The following is a 12,875-nucleotide window of genomic DNA, read 5'->3' on the forward strand; positions in this document are numbered from 1 at the left end:
GCGGTGGCAAGCGGCAAACTCAAGCGTTTTCATGCTTTTTATTTTTAGTTAAGTTTAATGAGCGTATGAGACTTGTGTGGATGTTTTCAATTTTAGTAATGTTTAATTGAGTTTATTTTATGTTTCAAATGTGTGGACGTTTTTTTCTTAATTCCAAGCCAAATTTTTTGAGATGCGGCCGCCCGGTTGGATGAGGGCATCAAAAACAAGACACGGCCATCCTTTTTTCGGCCAAAGCGGACACAAATCCAAACAAATTGGAGGCATATTTGGGGTCTACGGTTGGAGTTGGCCTTAGAGAGCAGGCAAATATACTCTCCCTGTTTCAAAATAAGTATTGTGGGTTTTAGCTCAAATTTAATTTTTTTAAAACAACGACATTTATTTTGAAACGAAGAGAGTATGTTTTCTTTTGCAAAACTTTGATTTCATTATATTCTCATGGTCTTATATATAGTACAGAGGAAGTATCATTCTTCACCTGCCAAATGTGTGGACGTTTCAAATGTGTGGACGTTTTTCTTTAATTCCAAGCCAAAAATTTTGAGATGCGGCCGCCCGGTTGGATGACCACGTCTGCGGGCATCCAAAACAAGACACAGCCGTCCTTTTTTCAGCCAAAGCGGACACAAATCCAAACAAATTGGAGGCATATTTGGGGTCTACGGTTGGAGTTGGCCTTAGGGCCAGTTCTTTTAAAGTTCAGCTTATGCATAAGCTGCGATGGGAATAAGCTTCACAAAAGCTGCCGTGGAAATAAGTCAATGAAAAAAAGCCATCCAGTTTCTTTTGTCTAGCTTATGTTCCCAGATCTACGGTGAAAAGTCTATAATACCCCAGCGGCGGCGGCGTGTGGAGCTGGGGCTACGCCCGAGTCGGAGGAGCAGCATTGGCTGGAGGAGCAGTGCCGACGGCTGAAGGAGCAACGGTTGGGCCCGAGTCGGAGGAGCAGCGACGGTGGCTGGAGGGGCCGGACTGGAGTGGGTCGCCGAAGGGGCCGGACCGGGCCAGGAGCTCGCTGGGAGGAAGGGGACGTCGGGCTCAAGATGAGGAAGGGAGTGGGCGTGGGGCTCAGGCCAAGGGAGGTTTCGAGGCCGCGGGATCTGGCGACGACGGCCGAACCCTAGAGAGGGAAGAGGGGTCTAGTGCGGGAGGAGGAGGGGTCGAGTGTGCGGGCTCGAGAGGAGACTGGTCGATCGGGTCGAGTGCGGTGGCATTTTCGACGTAATAACATCAAACAATAGGGCAAGTATGCTATACCCTTTCGCTGTAAGTCAATAAGCTGCGGGAAGCCACTCCACCCCAGCTTTTTTTCATTGTGAAGGAGAGGAAGGTGAAAATAAGCTCAAGTGGCTTCTCAAAAACGAGTTCTTTTGCACTTCTAGCTTATTTTGACAATAAGCTCAAATAAGCTGCAAAAGAACTGGCCCTTAGAGAGCAGGCAAATATACTCCCCCTGTTTTAAAATAAGTATTGTGGGTTTTAGCTCAAATTTAATTTTGTTAAAACAACGACACTTATTTTGAAACAGAGAGAGTATGTTTTCTTTTGCAAAACTTTGATTCCATTATATTCTCATGATCTTATATATAGTACAGAGGAAGTATCATTCTTCACCTTGCTCACTCAAATCACCCGCAACATTCATGTGGTGCCCTTGGAAATCTAGGAATAATGACGAGTTATTTCAAAGGATTAAAACAAGGCTCCTCAACCAGTAATTGAAAACTACAAAAGCAGGGTTAGGAACTTGTGTACAGATCAAATAAGATCGGAAACAAAGAAATGACAGCTGAATTATTTCCATGCCATTCCAGCTCTTCAAGCGGAACCTCAGGACAAAGCCGGGTCTTCCGGAATTTAGAGGCCTATTGATAGACTTGTGTACCATTACATATCCAGATTCAGTTCAGGTTTTCAATGTCTCAAGGGCATATGGCATTGAAGCTCACACTTTAGCTCAGCTGGCGATCAATCAATCAGGAAAACTGTAGCTAGTCATAGACTTGGCTGCAATAATTCTGATCTACTCCGTATGTCCCTTGATTCAGATTATCCCAGATGTGCTATAATTACAGGAAACTGCAATCCTACATGTAAACTGTATGCAGATTGAATGAATGGGACTACAGGGACTCTTGTTTGTATTAAGAAAAAGATTCAACAACCAGTCTCTCCAGGCCAAACAGAACTCGGACGAGTCAGACTCCCCGCCGATCATCCAGATTAAATTCTGGCAGTGTCGGTGTCTCCATTTTCAGATAATAAGCAGATTTGACCGTGCTGGTGAACCTTCCATTTTATCAATGACAGTAGGCAGAGGTGGAGGAACCCTGATGTGATCGGGGAGTGCATGTAAATTACTAAGCATTATGATGAAATGGAACATCAAAATTAACGGAACGGCAGGACCCGCACTCACCATGCAAGGATTAACAGGGTGTTCATACATACATGTTCCATCCAGTCGACCAAATGAACGCACCCACTTAATCACTACTACTACGACTAGGACTAGGTACTCCAAACGTTACTGGACTGGGGCACTGCTAGCGGTTTCCAAATGGCCAAATAACAACAACAAGCAACAGAGACTACATGGACGAAAATGTACAAATTAACCACCATGCCAAATCAACCCATCTAATATATATGAGGCAGGTTGGCCGGTGGACGACACATCTAATATGAAAGCACTGAAGTTGCACACGTGCCAAATCAACCAACATCTAATATATATGTATGCATCCCATCAAAAGGATCGAAGGCGAGACTTAAGAAGCCGAACACAGGCAATTGCTTGATGTATGTGTCATCCTTCTTTGCAATGATCAACCAACAGCCAGCCAGACACAAAGTAAGTCCCATACGCAGTGGACTAAGCCCTGCAATAATAGCATGTTTCATGTGATGTGATGAGAAACATGCTCTCGTTAAGTAGATGCAACGATAACAGCTAGTTTCAGAGGCCTCACTAGACACAAACTTTTATCACTAAGATTGTTTGCCCCACATACACGCTATATTAGAAGTAAACCCAAACGTACCTGGCGCCCTGTGTCTTCAAACTTCTCTACTCAAGTTAACTAACCACGTAGTTGCAGTTCAAGGACGGACATTTTACTGGGTATAAGCATCAGCGTGGAATCGGAAACACATGGATTTTAATTTAAAGCTAATCATCTATCAATTTTGGATGCTATACTAGCCAATACTTGCGTCATATTGCAGTGTCGATCCTACCTATATGTGGTGGCATGGACAATACAGGCAAAAATAGGAGCAAGCTTACCCCTTCAAATAGTTGGTGGAGACAAGGATGGCGGGAAACCGGCATACAGTAGTTGGCTCTTCAATGGCATTATCCACCCAGTCTCACAGAACCTCTCAAGCTTCAAAGTCTGGAGATCCAGCGAAAAGCAGTCCGGCTCGGGCAATTCAAAGGATGACTCCGGGTTGTATGGATACCCATGTAGGAGTAAGTATCCCCCAGCTACACCAATGATGTAATAGCAGTAATCATGGCGCAACGGGACTACCGCCTCCATTTGCCACTGCCTTGGGTCGTCATCCCCAATGCTAACCAAAATGGAATACAAGAGGTGATATATGGAATTGCGGCTGAGAGCAAACATCCCAAGCCTCCGTTCCCTTGCCTCCACAAAGGCCAGCTGACAATCCCAGGGACTGGGCGGGATGTCGACGGAGGAGAACTCCATCGTAGCAATGTCGAGCATGAGCAACTTGTCGATCAGAGGCATCGCCCAACAGAAGCATCCGTGCACGTAGTAGCGATTTCCAAGCACAGTGGAGGGCCGTGCGTCTTGGTCGCCGCCGTCACCGTCACCCATTCCTGCGGCAAGAGCGCTCCAGCCATCAAATGCGACGGCGTGCCATTGCTCTTGCTCGGCACGAGGGCCCGATGAAGAGAGGACGAACAGGACCAGCTGCGACTGGGTTTGCGTCTGTTGGTACTTGGCCAAGCACATGACTCTGAATCTGAAGGGAGCATCGGCGGCAATGCCAGTATCCTGCTCCACGCCGGCGGGAGCAAGAAAGAGCTCCCAGTGATTGACCAGATCGGACAGGTCCTGGGGGACGGGAGGTAGCAGGAGGTAGCGCCGGTGCAGCGGGTCGCAGACGGCGACGTCCCTGACCAGACGACGGTCGCCGGGGGCGACGTAGAGGAGGGCGCGGCCGTCGCGGAAGTCGCAGCGGCGCCAGGGCTGCTCGCGGGAGGGGAGGAAGGAGCAGGAGAAGTCGGTGCCGGCGAGGGTTTGGGCGGCGGCGGCGGAGGGGTGGCGTGGTTGGGCCGGGAGGAAGGGGTCCGAGAGTATACCCAGGAGGGGCGGTGGGTGGAGGGTGCGGAAGCGACGGAGGAAGGAGTGGTCGGCGATGATGCGGCGGAGGGAGGGGTCGGCCATGGAGGCACGGGTGAGGTCGGCGGCAGTGGGGACGCGGAGGAGGATCTCCTCAGTGAGGTGGTCCGGGAGGTTCGCCTGCGCCTCAATGGACGGCAAGGCGTCGTCTCTGCAGGGCGTAGCCGCCGGGGCAGCGGAGCAGGGCGGCGGCGGAGGGGCGTCCGGGAAGGGCGGCACCGGCGACGCCATTGGGGTGGGGTGGGGTGGAGTGGAGTGGAACACACGAGACTGAGATTGATTGTGCATTGGGGATTTGTTTTCCCGTTTCTGCTGGAGGAAAACGTATACCCATTTTGACGTCTCCTTCCACTAGGATGGGAACTGGGTCCCATTTAATCCCATTAAAACCCACTTATTATCTAGTACTCCCTCTGTTCCTAAATATATGGTTTTTTTAAGATTTTTTTAATCAACTACATACGAAATAAAATATGTGAACCTATACTCTAAAATATGTCTATATACATCCATATATAGTGTCTTAATAAAATGTCTTAAAAGACTTATATTTAAAAACGAAGGGAGTAATTCAAAAGTTTGTTTTTCTTAAAAAAAAAAGAACTATGAAGCTAGAAAAAACTAAATAAATGGGACTTGTGGCTGCCATTTATTTGCCAATTACATCCCTACCTTCCACGCATCAAGATAAATCCTCTACTTGTTTTATAGTAACATAACAAAATCATATACACTCTTTGTTGTTAAGAAAATATATACTCCCTACATTTTCAAAACACAATGCGAATTTATTTCTCAAGAAAACATTTCACTAATACATTCTTTGGCGGTATGAGGTCTACATGACAGGAACTGTTGTCATTAGATTCGCTTTCACAGAGTTTTACGAGTCTCGTGATACATAGTCCGAATTTTAGACGAGCGATTATTTATCGAAGGCTACCACGCCCAATCAAACCATGAATTATAGTTTTGAGCATGGTTTTCGACCAAGCCTCGTAGGAGAAGAAACACATAGGAGAGCGATCATGACAAGGAACACTTATATCTTCGGCAACCTACCATTGCTTGTCGCTGCCATGTGATCTTCCAACCATCCTCATGTCGGTACAACGCAAACCTGGTCAAACGGGTCGGGATATTCAGACCGGCCCAAAAGAACGCAGACAAGGCATGCCACGGGCCAGGCCCGACACATGCTAATTGGGTCATGCGCACGCAGCCCACCTGGGGCCATGTCTCAGCCGCAACCTTCAGCAGGAAGCCAGCACGGCACGATCCAATTAGTTTTTTTTACATTTTTTATTCTACATAATATTCTATCAAATTTTATCCCACGTAATACTCTACCAAGGTTTATCCCACATAATGTTCTGTCAAAATTTACATTATTTTAACATTTTTTAGCCTTTTTCTTTTTTGGCCTTGTCTACAAAAAAATGCAAAAAAAACTGTATAAACGGGCCAGCATGCCGAAAATGGCCGGCGTGCCTGAGCGAGACGGCCCAGCTAGCCCCCGTGCCATGCTTCGGCCGCCACCCTCAGCACACGGACCAGCACAACACGACCCGATTAGCCTTTTTAAGTTTTTTATTCCACGTAATACTCTACCAAATCTTATCCCGCATACGAGCAATTTAAAAGGAATTTGCGAGATTCTTTCTTGACCACGTCATACCTAAAGACGGAGAATATCATGTGGATTTGTGATCCGATCTTAGGTAGATGATGTTAGAGATTGTAAAAGATGTTATATTGTATATATGTAGTAGCGTCGGATAGATATACAAAAACTTGTTGTTCGATCAAGCAAGGAGAAAGAGATGTCACTTCTCTCTATATATATTCAACGTGACGATCTTGTGTAATTAATGGTTTCCTTCATTTTCTTATTAGCCAGCGTCAAGTTCTCTCTATATGTATAGTAGCTAGCATCGACCAAGTACGGAGAAAGAGAGAACACTTCTCTCTATGAGTTAGCTAACATATATGAAACCCCTAAATTAACCCTCCAAAACCCCAAGTCCCCCCCTTCAAAAATAAAACCCCCAACTCCTGCCAGATGCTGACGCGTGGATGCCCTTTGGTCCCGGTTGGTTGGTGTGACCAACCGAGACTACAGGTCCTCCTGCTTGGGCTCCCCGCAGCGACCACGTGGAGACCCTTTTGTCCCGGTTGGTAAGAGAACCCGGACTAAAGGTTTTGGGCTTTAGAGTCCCGACCCTTTAGTCCCGGTTCCAGAACCCGGGCTAATGGGCCTCTAGAACCGAAACAAATGGGTCATTTTCTACTAGTGTGAGCCGCCTGCCTGTTTGGCTGGCAACCCATTCATTCATATAGGCCACAATGCCATGGCTTGTGGTATCTTTGTCCTGCTTATAAATAATGAACACAAGGGCTAGATGTACCTAAATGAAGTTTAATGATGCTCATGAGCAGATCCACACGAAGCAGAGGGGAGGTGGAGCTGGCCGGTAACTGGGGAAGGAGCAGAGTGGAAGGAGCTCCAGGATGCCGTCTCCGCAAGATGTGGTATTGTTATGACCGGTGTACACCACAGCCGGAGGAGGCCCAATGTCGCCTGTAGTTAGGGGCTTGGCCTAACTTATCGTATTTTTTAGTAGCACATTAGGGATTATGTAAGCTCATGTAAAGACTCGTTTTAAGGACAAGAAATAGCAATTATTATTACACATTTCATGGAAGACCCGCCGAATCCGTGGAAGCTTAATTGAAGGAGAAGGATCCATGTGCTGGAATCTGGGGGTAGCTACCTGTGTATTAATATAAAAGGACATTGTCACCCGACCTAGGTAGTGTATGTATCAATTCATTTAAATATTTGGTACGGGTGCAAGTTGCATATATATATATATATATATAAGTCGTTGACGCAGCATAACTTGGTCATATCTTTGAAGGTGCCATTAGATGAACGAAAAATGTAAGAAAACAATCCATGTGACGAGCTTTCACACATCTGTCGATAATCATGGGTGATGAAGAAGCAAGCTCCACTAGAACCAAGCTGCAATTAAGCTACGTACGAAGCTAGCTAGTGATCAGATCACTCCCACACAGATCAGATAACCTTCAGAAAAGAAAGATAATGGCAACATTGCCCAACGATCATATTGCCGTCGACATGGAGGCTAACGATTGGTGTTGTCGGTGTCGGTGATGGGCTTTCTGGCCACGGATGGCCGATTTGGCGCAAGTATTCATACAACTTCATTCGGCCACTACAGTGTGGTTTGAGTCGATGATCGCCCACAGCAAACTCGGAGTCGTTTGCTCATGATTTAGGGTTTATGCTATGTGATATCCAAGTTCCATAGCATGTTACATGACACAACAAATAGACGCCTGTGTTGATTCCTTGGATCCATCGATTGAGTAGGCATTCAAATAGGTTAGTTATTAGGAAGTCTTACCTTGGCTGATCGGGAACCAGGCTTGTTTGCTTAACAGATATACGTGTATCATGTACTCTACATCTTTTATCAGGTGCTCCTTATATTATTTCTTGAAGGAAGTACTCGTTATATTCTTATAATTACTACTCGTGGTAAGGAGTACGAATGTACGATGCGCTTCCATTGTTGACGAACTGTGCCGTCGTCACCTAGTCTTTTGTCGACCGTCATGTGGCACACGTCATGCATGTATCTACAGCTTGTTAATTAGCATGATCAGTTTTCATCTGCGCTGCTCTAAAGTCTAAATCATACACATAGGGGGCACATTATTGGCGTATATTGATTCCTTGGAGGATCATTCATATTGATTCCTTGGAGGATCATTCATCAGCTGGCTACCCCAGATTTCATCATTGCACATTTTCTGAAGATGCCATTAGTTGGACTAGGAATCCATGTGATGTGACGCGCAGGTTGGCCTTGGCGTTGCACCAAGTTGCACATTTCTTAGAAGGCTCGAATCCTTGGAAGTTTTGCATGTGCAATGCAATGCAATACTTAACTACTCTCTTCGTTTCTAAATATAATTTTTTTAGACGTTTCATTAAGGATTATATATGGATGTATATAGACATACTTTATAGCGTAGATTTATTCATTTTGCTTCGTATATAGTCCTCTAGTGAAATCTCTAAAAAGACTTATATTATGGAACGGAGGGAGTAAAAGAGAAGAATCCGTGTGCTGGAATATGGGGGCAGCTACTTGTGTATCAATCTAAACATTGTCATCACCAGACTTAAGTACGATGTATATATAGCTCGAGTAGTATATAGCTAGTTGACTTTGCACAACTTGGTCATATGTTTGAAGGTGCCAATACATGGAAGAAAATGTAAGGAAAAAAAATCCATGTGACGAGCTTTCACACATCTGTCCATAATTAAGCATGGATGAAGCAGGGGCAAGCTTCACCGGCTGGCCTATAAAACTAGTTGCCATCCCAACCGAACGGATCCAACCAAACAGCAATTTAGCTAGTGATCACCCACACACATAACAGATCACCTTCGAAGAAGAAAGATAATGGAAGCAGCAGCAGCACCCGCCCCACATACGGCCATCGGCGTGGGGGGTACGCCGGTTGGTGCTGTGGAGCCGGGGGCTGATGGCAAGACCTGTGTGACCCAGAAGGTGCTGTCGGTGTCGGCGAACCTGGTGCAGCTGCTGCCGACGGGGTCGGTGATGGCGTACCAGATACTGGCGCCCTCCTTCAGCAACCAGGGCAAGTGCTACCCATCCAACTGGTGGATCACACTCGGCCTCGTCGTCCTGCTCGCCGCCTCCTGCGTCTTCTTCGCCTTCACCGACTCCGTCATCCACAAAGGTAAGGTGTATTACGGAATTGCCACGTACGAGGGTCTCAACGTATTCAACATATCAAAGAAGGATCAGGACAAGGAGTTCGAAAGCATCAAGCTTGAGCTCAAGAAGCGCCATATCAAGAAGCAGGACTTTGTTCACGCCTTCCTCACCGTCGTAGTCTTCCTCACCATGGCCTTCAGCGACGTCGGCCTCCAGAACTGCTTCTTCCCCAAAGCAGGCACCGACGCCCAGCAGCTGCTCAAGAACCTGCCACTAGGAATGGCGGTCTTCTCCAGTCTAGTCTTCACCATCTTCCCAAGCAAAAGGAACTTCATCGGATGCAACGACCCAAACAGTGACAGTCACATCGACGTCGCCAAAGTCGTCCCTAAATCACCATCCAGTTCCACTGCTACAACTCGGTGCCCTACATGTCCTCCCTAACCAACTTACAGAAAATGTATTGCGTCTTCCATTTCCGTGTCTAGCTATTGAGAAAATAATTGTTACTTCTATTTGATTCCGATTGATTCATCATATATTGATCGAATACTTGCACATTGATTGTCAACTAGCAACTCCACAAGATCTCTTCCGTGGAAAAAAGGAAAAAAACTAGTAGTAGTTTTTGTGAAAAGTAGCATTAAGCATATGCTTGTAGCAGGGATGCGTTCATGTTAATATAGGCACAAGGGTTTGCAAGAGATATACATCAAGAGATTAGATCTAAACTTAAACAACTCAGATCCTAACTAACCTATGGGTTATCACCAGCTGGCGTATACGGTTTATATCTACACCATATTATACATCATCTAACACTCCCCCTCAATCACAACTCGCAAGGTTGAGATTGTATCGAAAGATGCTAACTGCTGCACTGTCAATGGTTTTATGAAACCATCTGCAACTTGATCACCAGTAGGTATGAACTTGATGTTCAACTGTTTATTGGCTACCCATTCACGAACGAAATGATAGTCAATCTCAATATGCGTTGTCCTCGCATGAAAGATAGGATTAGCAGACAAATATGTAACACCAAGATTATCACACCAGAGTGATGTCGTCCTGGGATGTTGAATCCCGAACTCTGTCAACATATTTTGCACCCATATTACTTCAAGAGTAGCATTAGCTAAGGCCTTTTATTCAGCTTCTGTGCTCGACCTTGAGACTGTAGCCTGTTTGCGAGCTGTCCACGAGACTAAGTTGCTCCCCACGAAAACTGCAAATCCTCCCGTGGACGTGTTGTATCCTTCATCGGTTGTCCAAAAATGCGAGAGTTGGGTTGCCTGTGCAGCGCAAGAGTGATATGTTTGGATGGGGTTAGTCAGGGCCAGTTGAGAGGGAACAGTATAGTCAAATTACCATAAAAACCGCAGAAGCTGCCCATGTTGCATCAAATGATCCCTTCTTGTTCGACAAGTTGATGAAATGTGTAGACAAGATAATAGCGAAGAAAAAGATTTTTGAGAAAACTTTGACTAATTGTTTCGCGGGCCGTATGAGGTTTACATGGCAGGAATTGTTGTCACTAGATTCGTTTCCAAAGAGTTTTATGAATTTTCAAATAGGTTTACATTGCAGGAATGTTTAGACGAGCGATCATTTATTAAAGACTGTCTCGACCTATGGAACTATAAATTATAATTTTAAGCAGACCACAGTCGATCAAGCCTTATAAAAAAAGAAACACATAGGAGAGCCACCATGACAAGGAACATCCATATCTATGACAACCTTCTCACAGTCTATCGCTATCGTGCCATCCCCCACCATTGTCATATTGATGCAACAACGGTAGATGTGGTGGCATCCCTCCACCCCTCGCCGCCCACATGGGCAGCACCGCCAACACAAGCCTCCCAACAAGCACCCGATAATTGAGTGAAACACCTACGCTCACCGATACATCGGTCATATGGGCATCACATCAATAAAGAAGGTGTGGCCACTGCACTACAAGGAAGGAACAAGACTCCTTTGTTGTCAAGCTGTATGTTTCCAAGTCACTTCTGCTCAGGGTCTAAAACTTGTAGCTACTTTGCTGTCAAAGATGCACCACAGACAACTTGCCTCTAGCGAAGATCTACCAGGACAAAGCCGGGACATTGACAGGGAAAATGAAGCATGCAGAGAAATAAAGAGGGATCGCAAGTCACAAGTTAAAGATCATTGGATCTTTTTGCTTCATCATGAAGACATAGGTGTTTTTAGTTTTATGGCATTTTATCTAGGAGAGAGGACTAGGTCCTATGAGAGATTTTTTTTCTCTGGTTTATATGACATATATTAACTTGACATGATCTATTAAAATGATGATGGGTATGGTGTTTTTTGTTTTATAACATTTTAACTTGGTATGATTAAAATGATGAGATGATTAAGAAGATGATAGATTATATGACATATATTAAATTAAAGTGGATGGATGCAAGTGATCAAGTTGAATTAGAGAAAAATATGATATTACGAGCATCGTATTTTCCTTCAATTCAATTTGGTCTCTTGCATCCATCTACTTTAATCTAAATATTGTTTCTTTCATAAATTTTATTAATATTGAACATTAATATGTATAACCATGTAAAAATACAATATAAATATAGAAAAAGATATACGCGCGATTAGAGTGGTGCTGGTTAGAAAAGCATGCTGATAACTCAGTTACCAGTAGCGCTCGCCATCCGACACTACTCCTAAGAGTTAACTGTAATGTCGTAGTACTAGCGGGGCCACCCACGCTACTGGCACGCCTTCGACTCGCGCTACTGCTAGGGTTTTCCCTCGTAGTGCAGGCCTACTTTCTGCTCCGGCCGCCACAACATAAGACCCCTATGCGCCTCGAGTTAGGCGTACCTCCAGCTCTGGCCGTCACCAAGCAGGACCCTTGAGCACAGTCGACCACAGCTGGGATTCCGAGAGGTGAGAAAATGGTGGCGACGGTGCTGCCAGATGTGTGTGTGTATGCGGGATATGGATAAGGCTGGGTATGGACATGGGGTCGTGGTGTTGTACCCAGGCTAGTAAAAAGGGTACCGCATATATGTTGCTTATTGCGACAAAGGAGTCATGGCATCACACAGGGGGTGCCTCGCCTAGTCCGGCCCATTTGATGTGGCTCTGCAAGTCGTGGCTTCGCACAAGGGGCGCCTCGCCTAGGCCGACCCATTCACTATGCGATAAATTCAAATTTTTATAAAGTATTCAAATGCAGTTTTTGGAAAAGAATTAGTTTTAGAAATGTAAATATTAGTTGGGAAACTTAAATTTGGAAATTTCTAATTTCGTCAGATTTTCAAATTTTCACAACATTATTTGTAAAAGAACACAAATTTTGATACATGGAGAAACTTTTTGAAATTTCAAACAAAATGTTGAAAACTCAAACTTTTTCTGAAATTCGTAAACATTTTTTGAAACATGAACAATTCTCTTAAATTGCGAACAAATATAAAAAAGAGTTTTTTAAAATTACTGGACACTTTTTTAAACACAATCATTTTATGAAAATCATGAACAAATTTTGTGAATGATACTATTTTTTAAACACGAACAAGTTATGAAAATCATGGACAAAATTTCAAAAGGAGAACAATTTTTGAAACACAATTATTTTTATGAACTCATGATTTTTTAAACAAGAATATTTTCTTAAATCCCTGAATTGTTTTCACAACAGGAACATTTTTGAAAAATCATGCAGCTT

General features: G+C 44.7%; 2 protein-coding genes across 3 annotated transcripts; one reads left to right on the forward strand and one right to left on the reverse strand.

Moving 5' to 3' along the window:
• Window positions 1-1,562: 1,562 nt before the first annotated feature.
• LOC123411351 lies at window positions 1,563-4,678 on the reverse strand. 2 transcript variants are annotated; one of them, XM_045104283.1, is made up of 2 exons: window positions 3,293-4,678; window positions 1,563-2,333 (listed from the first exon to the last, which is right to left on the reverse strand). In XM_045104283.1, the coding sequence occupies exon 1, from the start codon at window positions 4,665-4,667 to the stop codon at window positions 3,297-3,299; it is 1,371 nt and encodes a 456-aa protein (XP_044960218.1). In that variant the 5' UTR covers window positions 4,668-4,678; the 3' UTR covers window positions 1,563-2,333; window positions 3,293-3,296. The 2 variants fall into 2 exon arrangements, with proteins under 2 accessions (XP_044960218.1, XP_044960217.1); XM_045104282.1 differs by lacking the exon at window positions 1,563-2,333 and adding an exon at window positions 2,395-2,885.
• A 4,203-nt stretch (window positions 4,679-8,881) lies between these two features.
• Window positions 8,882-9,641, forward strand: LOC123413489 (protein DMP7-like). Its single transcript, XM_045106429.1, has one exon. The coding sequence runs from the start codon at window positions 8,885-8,887 to the stop codon at window positions 9,605-9,607; it is 723 nt and encodes a 240-aa protein (XP_044962364.1). The 5' UTR covers window positions 8,882-8,884; the 3' UTR covers window positions 9,608-9,641.
• Window positions 9,642-12,875: the final 3,234 nt, after the last annotated feature.

The sequence above is a fragment of the Hordeum vulgare genome, chromosome 7H (genome assembly GCF_904849725.1).
Source record: "Hordeum vulgare subsp. vulgare chromosome 7H, MorexV3_pseudomolecules_assembly, whole genome shotgun sequence".
Taxonomy (NCBI): domain Eukaryota; kingdom Viridiplantae; phylum Streptophyta; class Magnoliopsida; order Poales; family Poaceae; genus Hordeum; species Hordeum vulgare.

Coding starts and splice junctions, on each gene's coding strand:
- LOC123413489 (XM_045106429.1), top strand. CDS start 8,885: ATGGAAGCAGCAGCAGCACCCGCCCCACATACGGCCATCGGCGTGGGG.
- LOC123411351 (XM_045104283.1), bottom strand. CDS start 4,667: ATGCACAATCAATCTCAGTCTCGTGTGTTCCACTCCACTCCACCCCAC.